General features: G+C 33.5%; 1 protein-coding gene across 2 annotated transcripts in view; it reads left to right on the top strand.

The window, feature by feature from the left end:
* The window catches only part of LOC115451410 (glutamate receptor-interacting protein 2), a 67,833-nt gene extending 47,949 nt beyond the window's left edge, over positions 1–19,884 (top strand). Inside the window, exons 5-16 of one of the 2 annotated variants that reach the window (XM_037443500.1) lie at positions 6,413–6,588; positions 10,579–10,680; positions 12,685–12,841; positions 13,365–13,591; positions 13,802–13,947; positions 14,217–14,571; positions 14,733–14,888; positions 15,395–15,523; positions 15,588–16,109; positions 16,324–16,523; positions 17,405–17,512; positions 18,651–19,884. In XM_037443500.1, coding sequence (XP_037299397.1) covers positions 6,413–6,588; positions 10,579–10,680; positions 12,685–12,841; positions 13,365–13,591; positions 13,802–13,947; positions 14,217–14,571; positions 14,733–14,888; positions 15,395–15,523; positions 15,588–16,109; positions 16,324–16,523; positions 17,405–17,512; positions 18,651–18,722 — 2,350 coding nt within the window. In that variant the 3' untranslated portion in view covers positions 18,723–19,884. The remainder of the gene's footprint in view (positions 1–6,412; positions 6,589–10,578; positions 10,681–12,684; positions 12,842–13,364; positions 13,592–13,801; positions 13,948–14,216; positions 14,572–14,732; positions 14,889–15,394; positions 15,524–15,587; positions 16,110–16,323; positions 16,524–17,404; positions 17,513–18,650) is intronic. The other variant, XM_037443501.1, reaches the window with a different exon arrangement.
* Positions 19,885–25,061: the final 5,177 nt, after the last annotated feature.

Below are 25,061 nucleotides of genomic sequence, written 5' to 3' on the forward strand. Positions count from 1 at the left end.
CAGTTTGAAATAAAATTTTGCATGAATTGTTTGAAATTCAAAAAGCAAAATATTTGTGTCAGCGCAAGTAGTCTGCAATTCAACTTACATTTCTTAAGTGGTTGTTTTTAAATGTGATAAAGAAACGATAAACATTGTTTCAAAAAATAAAAGCCAAATGGCAGACTTGCAAAATTATTACTAATGTAGCATTGAAAAAATATGCTGCAACTTTTCATAAAATATGCTGTTAAAGAATCTAAGAATACAATTCGTTATTGAAAATCAATGTGAGTAAAAATACAAAGGATTTCAAATCATATTATTAGATGGATAAAGTAACATTGTCTTGCGGCTCTGGCCGTCTCAAGTTGATCGTATAAGTTATTTTCCATAAAAAACCCACTAAGCATTTTTTGGCATATAATATAATGAAATGAGTATTTATTTATTTTATTTATTTATTTATTTTTTAGGAAGGCTTACAGACTAATAACATTAAATTAAGTCACACCAATGTATAATTAAGTTGCTAATAACTAGCCTCCACATATGAGTATACAAATATCGATATCAAAAAGAACCAAAAAAAAAAAAAAGAATAATAAAAATAACAGTATTACTGATATAGTCATAAGAAGTATTACAGGTATTACAGATATTAATATAATTTTAATAAGAATCATTAAGTATCAAAATATAATTTGGCTAGAAGCCGCCTTACTGTGCTGGTTTTAGAACAGAACAGGTCAATGTCTGATACACGTGAAAGCATATTAAAATTTAATGCGCTGCGCAAAAGAAAAGAATTACGCCTGTAATTAGTTGTTGTAAAGGGTACGTGCAATAGCGGACGCTGTCGAAATCCAATCTGATTAGTTCTCATTGTTAATTTTGATAAAAGTTCGGGACAGTCAATCGAACCATTTGCGATGTTCATTAATAAGCAAATGTCATTAATGCAGCGTCTTTGGTCCAACGGCAAAAAATGGTACCTTTTGCAACGATGGTTGTAATCATCAGACCATTGCTTAGCCTTAAAATCTAAGTAGCGTAAGAATTTCATCTGGACGCTCTCAATACGAGACTTATATATCTCGTATTGAGGGTTCCAAACTTGAGATGCATACTCCAAGTGGCTGCGCACGAACGAACAGTATAAAATTTTAATTGGCTTGAGAGAACGAAAACATGCCGTTGTTCTTATGATAAATCCAAGAGACTTAGAAGCTTTTTAACTATATTATCTACATGTTGATCGAACAAAAGTTTGCTGTCTTGTATAATTCCAAGATCCCTAATACTATTTACTTTAGCGATGCTTTGATTGTTAAGTTTGTAGCTCGAACCTATAATGGACTGCCGACGTGTAAAAGTTATGTGAAAGCATTTATCAATATTTAGTTTTAACTTATTTTTGATACAATACAATTCAAATCTGTTGAGATCTTCTTGTAAATACAGTGTATCAAATATATTTTGTACTTTTTATGAACCTTCATATCGTCAGCATAAAGTAGAATGTAAGAATGTTGAAAACAATTTTTAACATCGGATATAAACAATGTAAACAAAAGGGGCCCTAAGATAGAGCCTTGAGGTACTCCTGAGGGGATATGGATCCAATCAGAGGTGTACCCGTGAAGTACTACAGCTTGCGTTCGATTATCTATATAAGAAGAGAACCAACGATATAAGTCACCGTGTATTCCAGCTAAAAACAACTTATCCAATAACAGTTTATGATCTATAAGATCAAAGCATTTGCTATAGTCTGTGTATATAACGTCAATTTGAGGGCATTTTTCCATCCCAAGAGATATGAAATCATGTGATAAAATTAGATTAGTAGTAGTAGAGCGTTTCTTAAGGAAGCCATGTTGTTCATCACCATAGCTACATTGTAGTGCAGCATATAACTCAGTGTGGACCAATCGCTCAAGTACTTTCGAAAATAAACATATCTTCGATATTGGGCGATAGTTAGTAATATCAGATCTGTTACCTTTTTTGAATACTGGGGTAACAAAAGCTGATTTCCAGATATTTGGAAGTAAACCTTCCGATAGGGATCGCTGAAATAATATACATAAAGGCACTACAATACTATCGGCGCAGTTAACTATAAATATAGGAGGTATAAAATCGGGCCCACCAGACTTTGAGAGGTCCAAACTTTTAAGTAGCTTTAATACCCGCGACTGACAAACGTTTATTGTGTTTATGCTTGTTATCTCAGTAGAACTGGACACATTACTTAACGGCACGTTAACGTCAATAACTACAGAGTCAGGTTTTTGGAACGTGGAGTGAAAATAGGTGGCGAACAAATTACTGATTTCCAAACCTGTGCTCGCAAGTACATCGCCGTAATGCATCACATTAGGAAAAGTGTTTGAATTTCGTTTACTTTTTACGTAGGACCAAAATTTTTTTTGGATCTTTTACTATAGAGTTTTCGATTCTTTCCATATACTTATTAAAACAAGTCTTTTCTATACTAACTGCTCTTTTACGTAGTATAGAGAAGGAGTGGTAGTCGGCATTATTACCGTATATTTTAAATTTTTATGATACTTATGTTTTTCTTTCAATATTTTAATGAGGGCTGAGTTATACCACGCAGGGTATGAAGACTGTTTCATAGATTTTAACGGAATATATTTATCTCGAAGCTCATATAGTTTGTTATAAAATTTAGTGACGGCATCGTCTAACGTCCCAACCAAACATAAATTATTCCAATTTATTCGGTCAAGCTCAGATTTAATAGCTTCATAGTCACCTCGTGAGTAAATATAAGTTTGCAATTTTTTTTCACTTAGCTTATGAATTTTAACGAAAGTTTCTTGAATAATTAAGGGTTTGTGGTGCAGGTCCACAGGTACTGCCAGGGGGTAAGCACATTCGGAAACAGTGACCAAATCGTTTGAAAAAACAAGATCCAATAAACGACCATTAATGTTACGTTCACCATTAAACTGGGAAAGATTAGATATTTGTGCGGTATCAAAGAATTCTCTGATGTGTTGGTGTGAGATAATTTGAGGAATTAATTCGCCATTTTCATTATCTACATTAAGGGTCCAGCAAACGTCGTTACCAAAATTAAAGTCACCCATCAATATGAATTTATCCATCGGATATTTTAAAGTCAGTTGGTTCAGTTTGTTTGTAAAATTATTTAATTGAGTTATATAAGAATTTCCGAGGTTTTCATTACAGAGATAAAGTACACATATGTGTAAATTATAGCTTACTTGGGGTCTGGACCTCTTTAAGACGAGTGATACCCAAATATCTTCAGCTGAACTATGCCAATCAGTTCTTTCAATAACTGTGAATGTACTTTTAACGGCAATGAGAACACCACCACCCAGTTTCTGGGCAGTTCGAGAATAATCGCGATCTCTTCTCCACACAAGATAACGTTCATCAAATAATTCATTACTAAATATATTATCATCTAACCATGTTTCAGTAAATGCTATTACATCATAATCTTCGAGACATACATTACGGAATACACTACACGTTTTCGTACGCAAACCACGGACGTTTTGGTAGTAACATTTAATCGCAGCCATTTGGAGCAATAATCAAATTACTATGTAACTTAAACAATAAAAAATTAAAATGCGTGAACAACATCAACCTGTGACATACAAGATACAGCAGTGACAAATTATAATAAATAAAAATGATTTTGAGGGTAGAAGGCAATAAATGACCAATATCTTGTGAACACAGCGAAACACAGTATACAGCAAGAAACAACTTTGGAAACAGCCACTTATGAATAGAAACAAAAGGCGTTAACCGATACCGAGTATAAAAATCCAACTACCATTAGTGATAAGGCAAAAGTCGGCTACAATGAAATATAGACAGTAATACGTATGATTTAAGGAAGCAATTAATTTGACATGTGGCAATATTATAACATTTTTTTTTATAATACATGCGGCAATACACTGTGACTAGACACAGCATAAATAGGAATACAAAGGCCTCACACAGCCGCGTGTGGTTCTCAATCTGTTGGATTGAAATACAATAAATATAACAAGTAGCAAAGAGTAACAAAGAATATGTTACATATGTGAGTTGACAGTTTAACATAATCAAGTAAATTTTAATAAATCTTTTTCTGACTTCACCAGTATAATAGGGGATGTGTCCATTTTTCTTGCATGTATTTTTGCGTGTTTGACCCAAACGTAGCGGAAATCCTTTTCAGCGGCCACTTTCTTGGTTTTTGACAACAAGCTCTTTGTTTTTGCGGTTAAATGATCATTTATATATATTTTTTGATTTCCCGACAATCCAATATGTCCAGTTGTAAGTGGAGAAGTCTTTGATTCATACCTTGCTGCAGCTATAAAATCGTCCTTTATGTATCTGTTGCAGAAGCTGACTATTACTGGTTTTACATTACCTGCTTGTTGTGAAGGCACTCTTGTGATAAAATTAATCTGATTTTTTGAGATTTGATAGTTTATTTTTGCACTAATTTTAGATATAAGGTCAAACAGGTTCTCATTACTTCTTTGTGGTAACCCTTTTACTTCTACATTGTTCATCCGCGTCCACTGATCTTTTATATCAGATTCTTCTTCTAACTTGTCTAGTCGAGATTGTAGTTTATCTACCTGGATATGGACTCTCTCCACCTGCGTGATGCGTTGCTCGATGTCATGAATTTTATCACTGAACTCCTTGGCCATATCATTGAACTGCTTGTTAAAGGAGTTCTTTAAATCTGTGAACTCACTTCTCAGCGCTAGAATTTCGTCTTTTAAACCTTCTAACGGAGCAAATTTTGCTGATAAAGCACGGATTTCACTTAAGATGGCAGAGTGGGACTCGGGCTTAGGTGACGTAGAGGGGTTTATCTGTTTGCATTTCATGCAGCGCCATGTAAGTTTCCTGTCGCCCAGCTTCCGATAGCCAGCCTCGGTAATGCCAGCACAGTGATAATGCAGAATACAATTGCACGCTGTGCACCGAACTCCATCCGAGAGCTTATCACTGCAAGCACCGCACATATGGGTTTCCATTTTTTGAGGTAAATAGTTAAGATTATTGGTTTAGGAACAAAACTTTGAGATACACTGGTTCCCTTTTAACACCGATAACAGGTAAGTGATTAAACACGACCGTACGCGACAAAGCATACGACGGAACTGATAGAACTGAACGGCAGCCAAGCTCAAAGAATTAGCCAAGGACGCAGGAGAAATTATAGTGCACAATTGCGTACGCAATACACAGGTGCACTCTCCTTTCTGTCACTCTCAAAGTTCCATGAGACGGCACATAGACGTGACCAGAGGGAAATCAGGCAAATGACCAAAGGCTTTACGTGCTTACAGAGGCACAGGGTATCACACCGCCAAATTTTTAAGATGTTAAAACACAGTCGCAATCATTTTGACCCGACCCGGGATTCGAACCCCGGACCTAAGCGCGTTAGTCATACCCGTATCACGTAAGCGAAACAACCAAGCCACGAAGGCAAACCAAAAACATACAACTAATTTCTTAAACGTCAAATTCATTCACCTATTGGTAATTGAGTAACGAACAAATTAAGCAATTTTTCGGATTTTATCGCGGTTTTAATATTTTTCTTTTCTCAAATTAAACAAATCCCAACCGTCAAACCACACCCCACGGTCAAAATACCCCCCACGGCAACTGAATGCGTCCCTGATTGCAGCTTAATTCTCTTTGCTCTGTACTTAAGAACTACTAACGGCCCCTCGAGTTTATTATTAAAAACAAATTGAGCATTTTCTTTTTGAGACCGTGCCTATTCATTACAAAGTTTGTTCAATGTCTCCCTCGTTGTGTCTTATTTTTCTAGATCATTTTGTATTGGTTTTCATTGGTTCATTAACTACGTGAAGTTGATTGGTAATGATAGGTTAGGTTAGGAACTATGAACTTTTAGTATGAGTTTGTATTAGCTTGATTTGATTATGGTTAAGATAAAGATTAATATAAGGAATATCAAAATAAATTAAGAAACATCTTAATTTATTTTAATAAGAAAGGAAGTAAATATGAATTTAAATAAATAAGATTTGTACAAAGATAAGACCATAACCTGGATGTATGTTACTTATTTGTTAACAATACCTACATATTTGTGAAATATTAATTTAAAATATTAATTTACATTATCTAGATCTTTTTTTTAGAAATTATTTCTTCATTACTGGTATACTAATATATCGGCAATGAACCAAGAGAATATTATAGTAGCTTAGATTTCCAAATCGGTAAACATTTTTGTGTTCTTCTAGTTAATCCAGAAATAAGAATAAATAATCGTAAATATAAGCTTCTTGAAAAAATCAATATAAAAGAAACTTGAATAATCTGATTTTTTTAACTATGTTAATAATAAACACTGTTAACTTTCAAGATGTGGTGCCCTGCATCCTGGAGACCAGCTCCTGGCGTTTGACGACCACGTGATAGAAGGCAACAACTACACCGCTGAAGAGGTGATGTGCTATCTAGAAAACTGCGAAGGTGGCTTCACCAGACTTCATATAGCACCTCGACATGTACTAGCTCACGGCGGAAGGTACACGAGAGGTAGGTTAAGAGGGAAGAGTACATTGTAGCCAGAGTAACCACTGGAAGTAATAAGACTTAACATCTCATGTCTCAGGATGGTGTTTCTACTGTTTATGGGCGGTCGTATCCCTTACCATCAGGCGAACGGCAAGCTCGTCTCGTCGTTCAAAGCAATTACAAAAAAACAGTCATTCTACTATTATATGCTCATATGACTTTTCCACTAATAACAGCCTCAATGTTATTTAGCACAAAATTCACAAATGTTTTACTTTTAAAAACATCGCGGACAAGGCTTGTAGAAATAAATGTCTGCTTCATTATATTTAGATGTCGACTTTTGACGGCATGATTGCGAAGACTGTTTTTAGTTCAAAGTATTCACATAATGACATAGACAACTAAAAACAAACTCACGTATTTTGTCTTTAAAATCCATAATTGAATAAACAAACTCCCATACCATAAAAAGGACAAATGAATGCCCCACTAAGTCCACTGTCCATACAAATTCTAACAGTGAGCCAGTACAAGCGAATTTGGTGCAAGTTGCCTACGTTCTGTAATTAATTGCTGGACGCGAGACACTCGCAAAATGTTCTCGAAAATATTCACGTTGTTTTCCTTGAAAATGGATCAAGAAATAATTAAAAGCTAATAGAAATTTAATTTGTTCTAAAATTTCGTGATGCGGTGGTCTGGATTATGGTTATTTATGGTTTATGAACATTAATTATTCAATTTCTTTTCATTATTCTTGATCATTCATTATTATAATTTGTAGTCTTGTAATTTGTGCATATAATTTAATAATCCTTCAGTGAAGTTCCGATCCATACTAATTAGAACATGATTACAAAAGTTTGATTAAATAACATTAAATATTTTTTTTTTGTATAATAAAATACATTAAGTCTCCTACGCTCTATCTTCCTTTATGACAATGCACTGTTTCCCAAGTATGGTATAAAAAGATTTAGCCCAGCCTTTGCTACCCATCACATATCTGACGCCCACCCCTTTTGAGGAATCTAGTCCTGCAAAAACTTATAAAATCCATAAAAAATATAACCTTATAGGGAATCGAAACCCATTCGATCCACCACCCATATATACGCTGTTACTGGTCCAAGATAGAAAAATATACACGAATGGTAAAAAAAAATACAAAACAACACTTTTTGTCTGTGTAATTGTATACGTTAAACAATTACTAAAAAATAAATTCATTATGTATTTTTTATACGGACATACGGATATTTTTAAGCGGCGATAGCCTAGTTGGTTGTGGAACGGTCTGCCGAGACGAATGTCCGCAGGTTCAAATCCCAAGGGCACACACCTCTAACTTTTCTATAAATTATGTGTGTATGCTTTATGAATTATCGCTTGCTTTAACGGTGAAGGAAAACATCGTGACGAAACCTGCATACCTAAGAAGTTCTCTATAGGAATTTCGAGGGTGTGTGAAGTCTACCAAACCGCACTAGGCCAGCGTGGTGCACTAAGGCCTTATCCCTCTCAGTAGTAGAGGAGGCCTGTACTCAGCAGTGGGCAAGTATATAATACAGGGCTGATATTATTATTATTATTATACGGCCACGTTAAAATGACCCCTCTCCACTTGATGGTAAGTGGCGTGGGGTCCAATATAATTAATCTGGGCAATCGACATAATTATATCGGCCTTTTGGAACCAGATATACACAAGCTGATCCCGTAACGCGACACACTTACGTGGGGCTGACAGGTTTTAACATCTTGTGTATGTAGTTCGATATTCGGGCGGATATAGAATATATCCTATCACCAGAAAACTTTATAATAAATGTATACACATTGATTATAATAATTAAGCGATCCTTCCACGGCCCCAGGTGGAGTTGCTTGGAATACTAACATATCCCTAAAGTAAACTAGTTGTGTATGTTATGGCGCAATATACAAGAGATGTTCTATTAACACTAGTTCACGTTACAACTATATTTATACTTTCTTAAGTATAGGTCACACAATTTGTAACGCCTCTCACGTTCAGCGTGCAGATCTGTATTTTGCGGGGCAAAAAACTGGTACTCTATTGCATCAATGCCGCCCCCTAGGCCGCAGCCTATGCGAATGACAAATCCAGGACTGAATAATTATTTCTGAATTAGATAGATGTGTAGCGAAAGAATAAATTTAATTTTATCAACAGCAATCATATTTTTTTTTTACAATAATCAATACTTACACACAATATTGCTTAGAAATCCAATATAGACCTAATAATATGATTAAAAATAAATTTAAAATTACTTACTTTACCCAAGAAATGAACGTTAATGAAACCCAGCGTTTAAGACGTTATATAAATATCAGATAATTAATGATTGTACCTACCAAAATATTGAATTCATAAACCATGTTGGTTTACTTCGTTGAGGGCTTGTTACACAACTTCTGAGTTAATGGTATTCGACCCATACCTGCATAAACCGACCAAATACAAAAGGCATACTCTATGCTTCCAAATACATTTATTTGGAAGCATAGAGTGTGCATTAATGAGCATTATCTACATTATAACTGTCAAATAAAAATTTACTTGAAACGAAAACAGCCCCCAAATTTATTACCCAAATAGCATCTTGATCTACTGAGATACAGGCCTGGCGCCTAGTACAGGGACCGCCGTAAACTGATCTAATAATTAAATTGTTGTATCTTTGAATAATAATAATATAATAAAATCAGCCCTGTGTTATATACTGTTCCACTATTTGGCACGGGCCTCCCCTACTACTGAGAGGGATTAGGCCTTTGTCCACCACGCTGGCCTAGTGCTGATTGGTAGACTTCACATACCCTCGAAATATCCTAATAGAGAATCTCTCAGGTATGGTTTCCTCACGATGTTTTCCTTCACCGTTAAAGCAAGCGATAATTCACAAATAATACACACATAATCTTAGAACAGTCAGAGTAGTGTGCCCTTGGTATTTGAACCTGCGGACATTCGTCTCGGCAATCCGTTCCACAACCAACTAGGCGATCGCCATCTTGCATAAATAAATAAATCTAGTCACTAGTCAATGTTACTGTTCTTATAGTATTTATGAGCGACCTATCTCTCATTACTTGCGCCAACTTTAATAAGACCTAACATATATGAATATCCTAAGTTACCTCATCTAACTCATAAGGCTTAAGTTCTGATCGCGGGTGTTATTCTCGTCTGGCTCGAGTGAAATTAAACTAGCTTTATTGAACTTTTGGACTTAGATAGAGTAGAGGTATAAGGGGTTATACATAAATTATCATAAACCTACTTATGATTTAGTATATCGTCTATAACTAATGGCAAACAATAAACAGGCACTATTATGTTCCAGTTTGACGAATATTGTATTTAAGGAATTACTTAATTCTTAATCTAATTTCTTAGGATAATGCCCGCAGTGTGGTTGGTGGGTAGATTTGTTCTGTCACTTCTGTTTATGGCCCTTGTAGCGCCTATCACAGTTTGCAAGTCACGTTATTTACTTATATAAATAAATACTTGAACTGTTATTGTAACGAGATCAATTAATATATTTTTTAATTTAATTTATTTTTTATTAATTCGGACTTCGGAAAGTGATTCACATTGCACTCAATATGTGCAATATATTTTAATTTGTTGCCCTCCACTGTTATAATAATGAGGTGTTACTTTTAAACAATATAGTTAGATACATAATTGTGGACCCTGTCGGGCACGACAAAAATTTAAGAAAGGGAGTACCTATAATATAATAATATGTATTATTTTTAATATTAACGAATCGTAGTTATATTAATATTCTCTAGTCTAGGTGATGACAATGAACGATATCTGAAAATATCGCAATATATGTAATCCGATACAAAAAATCAATATTTATGAAGTTTGAAATTCTAATTACATCAGTTTGCCTACACAATTTGATAACCACGCACTGTTGTACTTTGCCTACACAATTTGACAACCACGCATTGTTGTTCCAGAAAACTCAATATCGGGCATGTCGACACTGAACACGAAGAAACATCGGCAAAGAAACTACAGACAAAGTTCTATGCCCAAACTTGGCTTATGCGACGATCACGGTAAGAGATAAATCCAATAACTGCCATTGTTACGCCACCGGGATGCCATGGGAGGCGCTTTATTCGCTATTACACGTCTCCTACCTGCCCTACACTGGCTTTCAGATATTTCGGAACTTAAAAACAAACCCCTTATTCATAGACGTTTTAGACAAAAAAAAAAGCGGCGATAGCCTAGTTGGGTGTGGAACGGACTGCCAATACGAATGTCCGCAGGTTCAAATCCCAAGGGCACACACCTCTGAATTTCTAAAATCATATGTGTATTCTTTGTGAATTTATCGTTCGCTTCAACGGTGAAGGAAAACATCGTGAGGAAACCTGCACATCTAAGAAGTTCTCTATAGGAATTTCGAAGATGTGTGAAGTCTACCAATCCGCACTAGGCCAGCGTGGTGGACTATGGCCTAATCCCTCTCAGCAGTAGAGGAGGTCCGTGCTCAGCAGTGGGCAAGTATATAATACAGGACTGATATTATTATAGACGTTTTTTATCTAAGGACGGAGTAAAGCTGTGATTACAAGTCTGTTTTTAAGTGTTAACGGCATGGCAGCCTTCGGAATATGCAGACATAGGGCGGTTGTGATTGGATAATATTGTTGTATCTCAATAAAAGCGTCTTTGAATATGTTTAAAAAAATCTGTACATTGAAAGGAAAGTAATAAAAAAGGAATAGATTAAAAAAGAATTATAAAACACAATTTTTTCTGTGTGTTTTTCTATTTGTTTTTTACCGCACATCTCAGATATTACTCAACGTAGTTTTCACAAAGGCTTTTATTCATTAAAATCGGATATTGGAAAAAGTTATACACGCGTAGATACAACGCCCCGGGTTACTTAGCATAATATTTTTTTAAGCTTTCAGTTTTTCGTTACTGTTGTTTCCATAATATATGAGTTGTACTATTTCGTGGTATCTATCTTTTATAGTTATTGATTTAGAGAAATCATTAATCAAATTATAGTTTATGAATAAAACCGGTTTTAATAAAGAATCTATATCGTCCATTCTAATGCAAAAATGCAAAACTAAAAGCACAACGAAAATGTTTGCGGTAACGGGGATACAAAATATTTGCGCATTGAGTTCAATTTAAAATGAAATTTGTTCAGTACATATGGCCACGAATGTAACTTGAAGTAGGTCAATCCAGTTCCGTAACTGCTACTTCAGCTACACTTTCTTGTGGACACTCGAAAATAAACTTTTATTTTACTTCGGCCAATCGTACAATAAATCTTGTAATTAAAGTACAATAAAACTGTCTTGTGTAATTAAGGTCCGTTTAAACGTTAAAGATCTTTAAATACTTTTTCGAATGTATCTCGAAGCGATGTAGGCCGACATCGTCACAGCGTGTCCGAAATTAGCACGCGCAAAAATAAAATGTTTAAAAGAAAAACTGAATTATATAATATATTTAACTTAATGTGTATTCAACTTACAATAGTTAAAAATATTTTTGGAAAATTCAGTAAGAAAACTATTCATCAGAAATCAAATAAAGTAATCATAATAAATTCACCAAATAACACACAAACAAAGGCCCGCCACCAAGCGAATTCGAACAGCAAAGACAAAGAGATGAGCGTATGCAATGTAATTAACACGTAGTAAAAAACTTCGAAGGCGGACATCGAAGGGTGTTTGCTTAGGATCCCTGAGCTCGTTAGTCGGGATCAAAGCAAACATGTTAGTGCAAAACATTACGTTAAACACATGAACTAGTTGATTGGGTGTTTTCAAAGGTCGTGGCGTGGGAAATGCAAATGCTGTATGTGAGGAGGTTTGCAAATGTAATGCAGATGTTTCTATGAGAGTACCTGATATATTCAAATCTTTAGTGAAGAGTGATTATTATACAAATGCGGAAAATTTTGACGCAGTATTTCAGTCCAGAGGGGCTACATCTGCTTCTAAATTTAACTGTATTATGTTCTTATAACATTAATAATTATTTTAGTATATTAAGATAAATTAAATATTGTTATCCTACAGAAAATCAGCAAAACTACATGAGCATGGGCGTATGTCGGACCGAATCTCTGAACATCCAGCTGGAAGTGCCTCCAGGACAAAGCAGTGGTTTGGCTGTACATGAAGAGAATGCTGTATTGGTGATATCTCATGTTGCAGCACAGTCGCCAGCATATCGGTATTTATATTATTGATTTTAGAAGACATGCAAGGAAAGCACTAGTAAAATTATGGTTGATTTATCGATTAGGTGGTTTTTGAGTCTTTAATAATATCATTGTAAAGAATAAAGGCACCATCAAGGCTATTGCTTCACGTGAAATTCCTCCAAGACAGTTAGTCACGCCAGCCCGTTCGTGCTCATTATCTAATGCAATGTTGATGGTAACAAATTGAACAAATCAGTCTTCGTACTTTATCTGTATACTCGTAGTTCTATTAAACTCGTTAATTTCATTGTAATTACTTCCCAGCAACACTGTAATGAACTAAATACCATTTCCATTTGCCACTAATATTGAGCATACTAGACTTTAATGAACTGAATACCAGAGAGTTCTGCCATTTTGAACTCGTCTAACAATATTTAAAAGATTCACCTTTCTATTACAATATGCATACATAGAAGCCAAAGGCTCTCTAAAATATTTAGGTACTCCCAGATGCAATATTAATTCTAACTAAAAACAACATTGTTATAGCTCCGGCTGCTTACAAATTCGAGATAGAGTGATGTCAATTAATGGTCACGAAAATTTAACTATGGATGTCGCTAATGAAATCTTACAAAGAAGGAACGATTCACATAATCCGAAATATCTGACTTTGAACGTAGAATTCAGTATGCCTAACACTATCGAAGCTTCAAGTGGGGTGTTTAATGTTAAACTGGCGAAGACTACTGCAGGACTCGGAGTAACTATTACAGGTAAGTATTACAATGAACTAGTTCAAATAAAGAAGGTGAAAGCATTAATACACTGGGCTCAGCCTGCAGTTCATATAGCAAAAATTAGATTTAAAAAATAGTTACTTAAATAAACCTCAATCAGGCATCATATGGATATTTTTATAAAACGTTATATCAGATTTTGGCATTGTAATCAGACGAAAAAATATAATATAATATTTGCTTTAGGATGCAAGCAGAAGCTGTTGAGCAATGAAGAACCAATGGTGATATCAGATATTAAGCCTGGTTCTGTAGCTCACCGCAGTGGAGCTCTTGCGCCTGGAGATCAACTATTAGCTATTAATGGACAACCGCTTCATAATTTATCGCTGGTAAGTTTTCGAGAAAACTTATTTTGGGCGTAGAAGTTACTAGATTTGATTCAAGAAAAATATCTTTTAATCTGCTAATTTATGAAATAATTAATTTTAATTAATTAATGTAGGAAGTTTTAGTTCAAGAAATTCTTAGAGCTAAGGAAATTTCCTTTTACTTGATTAAGACCCTTTCAGCAGTAAGATAAAAATAGATTGTGCCTTTATTTTAGAAAACTAATATCTAAAACTGTTTTTCTCAACTTTTTAATACCTTTCTATTTTAGGACACAGCATTCAATATTCTACAAAACTCCCCAGAAGACATAATAACCCTTAAAATCCGTAAACGAGACCTGACTGAAGACTGGTCTAGTCATCACAAACATAATGCCAAATTAACGCTCCAAAGTTTTAGTAATATAGAAACCAAAGCAGTGGTCCACAGTGGAGAAGATTCAGGTCATCACACAGAAAGTCCAAATAACAGCGCTAAAGAAAGTGAAAGAAGTCATGGAAGTAATGAAAACACTGCTGTATTCGCAGTTGAACTGATCAAACAGGAGAATGGTCCGTTAGGATTAACTATTGCAGGCAGCGAGGATGTTAATCAACCTATACTACTTAGTGGCTTAGTGGAAGGTACAAGTACTATAATAATATTATAATTCTTATCATAGTAGAACAAAGTACTTTAATTCTTAACACTAATCAAAAACAAGAATTAATAATGAAAATAATTATTCGGACATGTCTCTTTACGATCGCAAAAAAAATTTAATTAATCGAAATTTTGCTTATAGGTGGAGTAGCAGAAAAATGTGGTAAATTAGCTATTGGTGATGAACTGTTAAGTATTAATGGTGAAAGTGTTTTAAACAAACCCTTATCCGAAGCAATAAAGTTACTCCAACAGAGTGGGCAAAGAGTTCATTTACAACTTTGTAGAAAGGTTACAGGTATGTTTGAAATTATAATTTAAATAATTTTTTAAATTAAATGTGCATTGCGAGTATTGAAATAAAATTATTAAAACTATGTCGAGGAATGAGAATCGTAAATTAATATAATATCTTTTTTAACGTAAAAATGGAGCTCCTAGCTATTACCAGTATTATAAAGCGAAATATTGAAAGTAAATATTTTCATTCAGTTTTTACCTTAGAGAATTTATCTAAGGTTTTTACAATGTTTTTGCAGCTGTCAAAAGTATTCTTAGAGCCGCGCGACCGCAGTCAGTTATTATTCGTAAAATTTAGGTAGATATAGTAACATCGTTTTTTCGGACAACCTACACCTCAGTCCACCCTACGACCAAGAAGGCTACAATCTTTAAACATCGGGAGACAATCATAATATATAAAACCGCGATAAAATCCGAAAAATTACTGTTCTTGTTGTTTTACTTCGATGTTAAGTTTATTTTTTTCTTTATTATAAATTTAAATAAACCGAATTTATTTAGGATCACTTGAAAGTGCGGAGTCCAGTGCAAGAGATTCCAGTCATTCTACATCAAGTCCTGGACTCTCTAATGACAGTGCAGTGGAATCCTGGGATCAGAACACACCAGTTCGGACAAGCGCTAACTGTGGTAAGAAAATGTCTCATAAACGTCATATTTATATTAGATTCAATTATATTTACCAATAATAAAGTTTATTTTATAGGTTCAGATGTGATAGAATATGCTGTGCCAGATAAAACCAGAATGATGGACAAACAACCGTATTCGCCAACCGATGAAGACAAATTAATGGCGTCCTTTAATTCTGCAGCACCCTACAATATCAATGATTTGCCATTACCAAATTATTCATTAAATAATTCGCTCAAAACTTTCCATTATGAAAACACTTGCATCATTCCCGACAATACTTTGAAGAATAAACAGAATATAACTAGAGAAGATGATGTCCAGCAAATTGAAATACTTACAACTAATATGAAGGACTGTCAGTTACATAACATGGAAAAGTCTTCTTGCAAATGCGATTATGTCCAGATGGGGCCATACGGCATTGTTTCCCCAAAAAGCAGAAGACCTAATTGGGACAGTGATTATTTGAATAATGGTATTTATACAGTGACCACGCCTCAGAAATCGCCGCTCAAGCCTGGTGTACCCGGTACTAGTTTTCAGTTCTCGACGAGTCCCATATACGAAAACGACATTTCTGGTAAATTTCTTTTTAATAAAAATGATCGATGAAAAAAATATGCATTAAGGAGTTATTTTTTTACGTAAAATAAAATCCAAGCATAAGCTTCTGCTACAATTTGGACTTATATTTTTAATTATTTATCAAATCAAAACTATCCTATAAATTAAATAATAGACCGTGCGTCTACTAGTAAGTCAAAATCAGTTTCAAGATTAACATTGCTTTATAGGTCTGTACAGCACCGACACAATGTCTCCAGCCCGAGGCTCGGTCCATCATGTCATTCTGTACAAAGACGCGATCTACGACGACTACGGCTTCTCGGTATCAGATGGATTGTACGAACGTGGTGTCTACATCAATAGGATTAGGAAGGGCGGACCGGCCGACATAGTGGGTTTATTGAGACCTTATGATAGAATTTTACAGGTAAGAATTGTAAAGACAATCACATACACTAAGCTAACCTGTCGCTGTTAAGAGTGTTACGTGGTGCTGTGGCGAAGGGTGACATTTTCCATAAGGGAACCCGACACAACATAAAGGTAATAAATACTAATATCCATAAATGTGGTCTACAAATCCTAATGAAAATTAGATTTCACATAGGTTATGAGAGGGAAGCCGGCAGGAATCTGGTTATATAGACCCTTTGCCACTGATGGGGTATACCAATATAAGAGGAACTTTTAGTCTGATTGTACCTGAACTTCAAATACGTGAATGACTCAAATAGTTATGTTAATGTGAGGCAATTACCTGTGACTATTTACAACAGGCTCATGGCACTTTGTACCACAGATATAACGTGTTTGAATTATTACATGTCGATAAAATAATATTGATTTGCGCATGTTTATTACTTTAAAAGGTGCCAAATATGATATTACATGCTAGTTATGACAAAAGTTACTTTGTCTGATACTAAATGTTAAGAATCTAATAGACATAACCATTCATTTGTTCATTGTTAAAGGGCCTGTTTCACAACCTCTGAGCAAATGCTATTCGTCACATAAATGGGTCGACCAAATGCAAAAGCCACCATGCAATCTCTATAAATGGTAATAAAATTAGTACTACCTACCTTATCAGTTTAATAACTATAAAATAAAATTTACTTGAGACTTGTGAAATAGACCCTTAGCCTCCCAACCACCCAATAAATAAAACAACGTTTTAAACTACCACGCACTGCGGCACTATTAACAAAGAACGTTCAATTATCGTAATTGAAAACAGAATGCATTTATGTAATAGGAGTGTCAGTACAAGGTGCGTTCGTTAACAATAATTTATTTGCTAAATAGGTCAACGGAACTAGGACAGTGGACTACGACTGCTGTCTGACAGTTCCACTGATCGCTGCAGCTGGCGATCGCCTGGAAATCGTGGTGCAAAGACTCGTCACGTCTAGGGTAAGCAGAACTTTTTTATTAAAATTTATTTTAACGTTTAAGTGCTCTTTAATAGGTCTGCTTTTGAAGAAGGTATCATCTCATTGAAGAATAAATTTGCTAGGTCTTAATAAGCTAGGTCTTAATAATAAAAATAAATAAAATATTTTAACTACCATACCAATCAATACAAAAATACAATACTAAAACACATTTAATGAATAAAACTAAAAGATAAAGAGAAACATGGCAAATTATTAACAGTTTCACGTAACAGCAAAAAACATGTCAAGTAGCAATATACCGATGTGTTCACGGCGCAAAACACTTCAAAATATTATGCATGTAAAATTGTCTCCAAACCCAATACTCGTGTGCGAGTCTCTTGAAATTTCTGACTCGTCCTCTCTTCGCTGCAAATTGATTCGTTTCTTTTGACAAAGAAAATTATATTAAGCATCGTTCCCTTTTCAGCTTTGTTACGTAGAAACGCGAAAATTTACAAGAACAAATGTAAATATTTTTCTTGAGGGGAAAACTACGGTACTTACGGAGACAAAGGGCATTCCGTGAACCGCTGAGGAGTCGTTTAAAATTAGAACATTATATTTGTTTTTTAAATAAACCATTGTTGGTTAATAGTCTTTTGAACGTCTTGAGAATAAAGTACCGTAAACCATTTGGTTTATGCGATGTTATTATTGTCATTGTCCCGAATGTAATTTTAGAATAATTAGTATAAGTATAACGTAGGACATGAACATAGGATCCTTACATAGTCACATAATTCAGGTGATTAAATAATTAAAGATTAAAATGAAAACTAACATGTAATCCATCATTGAGACTATCGGCGAATAATTCGAGCACGAATATATTATTATGAATAACACCACAAAGCAACACCAGGGTTTCTTGCGCCTTCTTCTCTGGTGAGAACTCCTTTCCAAACTAGACTAGACTTATTATTGACGGAATCTTAAAAATGTATAATATTTTACGGGTTCAAATAAATCATTTCATAACAAATACCTGAGTATGTTGCTTACACACTCGTGTTGGTAACTATTTGTCAGTGCTCAGTAATTATGTAAACCAAAGGTTAGAGATAATAAAGGTCATATTCCATCAGGTAATAAATGTTCTATTTTTGTTCCAGGACCTGAAAAACCAAAGACTGGAGGACAGCTCGAGCCCCAGCGATAGTAGCTTAGTGACCAAGACAATTTAGTGTATAACACGCCTCTAGTGATTTCACACCAAAGACCTCAGTGCTTAGTGTTTAATTAGTATATATTTAGGTTAGACAAGTTACTTATGAGTAGTTCTGTTATGAAAGTTGTAAATTTGTTGGCTTTTAGAAGATTGGTGGGGATTCGTTTAATATCTAAATGTTGGTTAACGCACAGGTAGTGTAATTTTACTTACATCATAATAGTTAACGTTAACTCCATACACGTGTACATAACTTTAAAGTTATCATGAAATATTAATTAATCGTTACGGAAACTAATTATAAAATAATTAAACGAACGGAATTAACATAATTACTATAATCAAAATAGTATTTAAAAATATTTATTATTGAGAAAAATACTTAGATTATCCATTCTCTAAATAATAACTGAATTTTGCCCACGAATTTACATATTAAACGATCCTCAAAAAAAGTATGGTGCAAAAAGTATGTCTAATTATTTAAAAACGTAAAATCAAAGTGTAGATATATATGCATATTATCAATTTCCATAATAGGTAAATCTCGTTTTAAAACAATGAATAAAATTAATTATCGCAGTAATAAGACCACAATTAAAATTTAAATTTGTGTTAAATACCATCAAATGCAACTCAACAAATTATTTGAATATTAAATATATCCTAAAGTTGATTAGTTCAATAGTATGGAATTGGTAGTACACTTGTGCCCTAATTAAGAAATTCTGAGTAAATTTGTCACAAAAATTGTATAAACCGAACAAATACAAATGTCAAACTAATTCGTACTCTCAAATAATTAGCAAAATGACTACTATCTACATTAATTGGGTAATTTGATAACCAAATAAATTTTACTTGAAACTTGCGAAACAAGCCCTTATGCACTTACAATAAATAACAACTACTATTATTAAATGAAAGTGAATGAACATTACGAGGTTTTTAAAAACAATCGGCTACAGTGGGTATTTCTGTATTCAATCTACGTACCCAGTACAAATTGTTCTAGATAGGTACTTTTCCAATTATTATAATCGGGCAAATATGTAAAAGTCGAATAACTAGAGTATAATAAATAAACGAGCATCCGTATGTATTGACATACTGATTTGTTTAACAGAATAGTAGCCAGTGTAACTACTAGACATAATAAGACTTAAGGTGGTAGCTCAAGGTCCATTTTCATACATTTTGTTTCGGCTTTAATCTGGGTAACTAAACAAGTATTGGCAAGTAAAGAATTTAAATTCACGTCTAGTTAGTGATTAGTTCTCGCAGTTGAAGAAAAATGTAAAAATAATTAATAATCATGGATATTTCTGCCTTTAAAATTTCGTCATATTAAATTTTAAAGGCCGAAATATCCATGATTATTAATTATTTTACGTTTTCTTCAACTGCGAGAACTAATCAACTATTAAATAAAGAAAACTAACCTCATCTCGTGTCTCAGGATGGTTAGCGGAATACCAAACAATACTTTGTAATTCAAGGTGTTGGATGGTGGTTCTACTGTTTATGAGGTCGTATCTCTTACCATCGGGCGCTCGGCCAGCTCGGCTCGTCATTTCAAGCAATAAAAAAAGGTTGAAATTCATCCAACATTACTCTTTGACGGAAAACTTGCCCGTAAATGAAAACCAGTCTGATTTCAATTATTAATCCTTTGTTTGTTGGTATTTTTAACGACACACATTGATGGTAGGTATTGACCTACATAATACTAATACTTTGGTATTTATTACAATTCCGGACATGTATAATTTATTTAGTTGACAAAATAATCAGACGTTCAAATAATATTTTATCTTATAAAATACATTTTTTTTTTATTATGCAAGCGAATTTAGTATACGTAAAATTATGAGAAATATTATTCAATTGGCTTAATAATTGTAGAAATCCGAAGGATTGCTTAAAGTAATTTTGCCTCACTAATGTAGCATAGATAATAACAGAATAAAATGTGGAAAACAATAGATTTCTTAACCGCAAAATAATAGGTACATAAAATCATACAGTTGTTTATAATGTTCGAATTCGTTATTCAATTCCGACATCAATGTTTACCTACATTATATAACTAACATTGTACAGTACCTTGATTGCATCAAGTATGATTCAATACGATATTTCATAGCTAGGAAACAGTAACAAACTAAAAATATTATGCGTAGCTGTATATTTAATGAAATAAGATATATCGCACGCCTTAAGACGTGTTGAAAGACATTCTTAAACAATTCATATTGGATCGTTTTTTACGTGATCATAAACAAAATTTGAAAATTTGAAGCTATAAAATAAATAAGATTTCGATAAATAACTCTCGCCAATCATGCGCATCTACAATTAATATTACACTATAAAATGTATATAGACACTATAATAGATATGTTTGTGTAGTAATACGTTAATGTTGTTCGAACCAGACTGATAGCGTGTTTAAATATACCTAGTTAATTAGAAAAACTTGTAAAATAACGTTATTGATATGAATTTGCTAGAGAACATGTATGATTTAGTCTTACAAGAATAAGTGACGTTGCTTTGTTTCCAGTTAATAATTATCAATTTTGTATTTTTGACTGCTGTCAAAATGTTTTTACGATTCATTTTCTTAAGGAATTAAAAACAATAACGTTAATAAATTACCGCATTATTCGAGTAGTTATTTAAATCTATACTATTATATAAAGCTGAAGAGTTTGTTTGTTTGTTTGTTTGTTTGTTTGTTTGTTTGTTTGAACGCGCTAATCTCAGGAACTACCGGTCCAAACTGAAAAATTCTTTTTGCGTTGGATAGCCCTTTATTCGTGGAGTGCTATAGGCTATATATCATCACGCTATACCCAATAGGAGCGGGGCAGTAATGGCTAATCTCAGGAACTACCGGTCCAAACTGAAAAATTCTTTTGCGTTGGATAGCCCTTTGTTCGTGGAGTGCTATAGGCTATATATCATCACGCTATACCCAATAGGAGCGGGGCAGTAATGGCTAATCTCAGGAACTACCGGGTCCAAACTGAAAAATTATTTTTGCGTTGGATAGCCCTTTGTTCGTGGAGAGCTATAGGCTATATATCATCACGCTATATTCAATAGGAGCGGAGCAGTAATGGCTAATCTCAGGAACTACTGATTCAAACTGAAAAAATATTTTTGTGTTGAATAGTCCTTTGTTTGTGGAGTGCTCAAAGTTATATATCATCACGCTATGACCAATAGGAGCGGAGCAGTAATGGCTAATCTCAGGAACTACCGGTTTGAACTGAAAAATTCGTTTTGTGTTGGATAGCCCTTTATTTGTGGACCGCTATAAGATATATATCATCACGCTATGACCAATAGGAACGGAGCAGTAATGGCTAATCTCAGGAACTACCGGTTTGAACTGAAAAATTCTTTTTGCGTTGGATAGCCCTTTGTTCCTGGAGTGCTATATATAGGCTATATATCATCATGCTATGACCAATAGGAGCGGAGCAGTAATGAAACATGTTGCAAAAACGGGGAAAATTATGAGTTTTGAGAGCTTCCGTTGCCTGCGCTGCGTAAACGGTTAAAGTTATGCAACAATGATGTATGACGGGATTGTTTCACTTAAAAAGTTCTAAATAATATAACAAAAGTCCCCCGCTGCATCTGTCTGCCTTAACGTGTTAAACTCAAAAACTACCTAACGTATTAAGATGAAATTTGGTATGGAGACAGTTTGAGACCCTGGGAAGAACATAGGCTCCCTGGAAACTACTATTTTTATAACGGAAAACTTTAGCCTGAAAAACTTTATAACGCGGGCGGAGCCGCGAGCAAAAGCTAGTATTTTATAACATTATTAACTATTTAAACATCTGCTTGTGTAATTATTATTGTATAGACAAAAAACGATAAAATAATTTGTATCTCTTCATTACAATAATTAAATAAATATAACGTTATTTACATATCTTATATAAACCGTTTCTTGCAAAACATAAACACGAATCGAAATCAAACTTGAATCAATAAATATACATTTTTATATGTTGTAATTTAAATAACACAGACATTACTTATATTCCGTTGAAATTGTTTAAAAAAGTGTCATATTTTGTAAAATACAGTCTCCATTTAAAAGTGTGTGGCTTACTTTAAATTAGGGACAGACTTTTTAATCTATAGAAAATAGACAACATTGTTGTAGATAGAAGAATACGTAGTTGTAATATTAAAATCTACGGAAATTCTCTAATGTAACTTTATACTAGAAATTTACTTAAAATTAAGTATAATGAAATCATTAATATGGAAAATTTTATTGCTTATTCATACGAATTTATAATGTATTTTTATGTGAATTTGGTTAAAAAATGGTAATTTAATAATTATTAGTAATAAATTGCATACATGTGAAAATATTTTCATTTCTTTTAACATCCATACCTACGCTGGAAACATCCATAGAATTACTTATTAGAATGTGGTCAATGTTTAAAATTAGTTTATACTCTAATGTAACACTTATTCAATACGTTTATAGATATTTTTTTTTAATTTTGACGAACCATTCAGTAAACTATGTTAAATGAAAAATAGGTTTTTCAATAACTTACCTGCCAGTTCGTGAATTATTAATATTTTATGCATCAGCTTCTTAATAATTTCTGCCTACATACAATATGTTTATACATGACATTTGTTAAGTTGTATAAAATATGTATTTGCCAGGCTCATATCAGAAAAAAATGAACCCAGAACTCTCTTCAGAAAATGTTACTTGTTTTAAAGCAAGCCCTGCGACACTTATCATCGATACTGTCGTGTTTATGAATGCATAATTAGTTACACATAATTAAAAATCAAATATCGATAAATATGATTTTTGTAATTTATGAACAACTTAAAAATTTTGCTCACAGCAATAGTCAATATTTGTTGTGTTAAAATTGCACCTACCATTCTTGTTTACATACAACGTATTCCACTTCTTACTATCTTACTTAATTCGTAGTCTTACTAATATTATAAACGGCAAAGTTTGTGAGAATGTTTAAATCTTTGTTAGAAATAAACTCAGAAACAGCTAAACGAATTTTGATGAAATTACCCACATGGATAAAAGACGTCCTGGATTAACACTAATGTTACTTTTTATACTTATTATTTTCTCTCAAGAGATATACTTACTGTATTTTTTTAAACAGAAGGCGTCATTTATGTGGCTGTATGATTCACTGCAGTGGTTAGGGACTTTTAGTGGGAAAGACTTTGGCGAACGAAGCGGCCAACAATATCTACCTTTTATATTTTTTCTGCATCATCTGAACTATAATATGCAATCCACAAGCTAATTTTTAAAAAATATAAATAATTTATAAAAAATAAATTACTTTATTAATGTGGTCATAGAGTTGAACTTCTACATTACATTTTCTGAATTCATAAATTTTTAGATTAAAGTTGATTTTAGTGAATCTTCTTGACCAAATTAATACCAAATACAATTTATTAAAGTAGTGCAAAGTCAGATTCAAATTGATCATACCAGTGTTACGAGCGTATGCTACTGATTTTAATATTAACTCCGATTTACGCACAAACATCAGAAGTTGCTTTAACAGATTAGATAAATTATTTGTGAGAATATTCTCATTCCCTCATTTGTAAATACCATATTACAATTGTCCGATTAAGTAGTTATTTCGTTTAGCATTAATATTGTATCCGAAATTTGTATGTAGATAATAATTTTTCACATTTTATTTTTGTACCCTTACTTGTAAGATAATTTATACGTTTATTATTATTGTCAATTAAACGTTAAATTGGGGTAAATAGATGACAGCCTAGCTATCACATCCGATTTAATAAAATGATAATGCGTGAAGGTTTTGTTTCATTTGACTTTAACGACTTATGAGGACACAAATTCCCATACTGAACACAAATATACAAGGACGATAGTAATAATGCTCTGAAACCATATGTTAAGGAAACAAATCTATTGATATAAGGGTAACAATATAAATTCTATACAAATATTTATATTATGTAAACGTTTAATAAGACCTTATTGCCTTCTGGTTTATTAAACGTTTTACTTATATACCTTTGAAGAATATGAAACAAAATTCATAGTACAATTCCACATATACACATAATTCGTGTGCATAACACACACACTGCTACATAGGAATACCACTCGCAGTAATAAACCTAAAAGCCGATGTAAATACAAAAAAAAGAATTATTTTCCGAGTTTCATTGCGACTTAAGCCCAAATAAATTAGGATTCAATTTAACAGCCAATTTCTCCGCTTAGTTTAACAGATCCCGCCCTGAAAGGTCGATAAATTGCTACCGGTCA

This window comes from Manduca sexta, chromosome 26 (assembly GCF_014839805.1).
Source record: "Manduca sexta isolate Smith_Timp_Sample1 chromosome 26, JHU_Msex_v1.0, whole genome shotgun sequence".
NCBI classification, from domain to species: Eukaryota; Metazoa; Arthropoda; class Insecta; order Lepidoptera; family Sphingidae; genus Manduca; species Manduca sexta.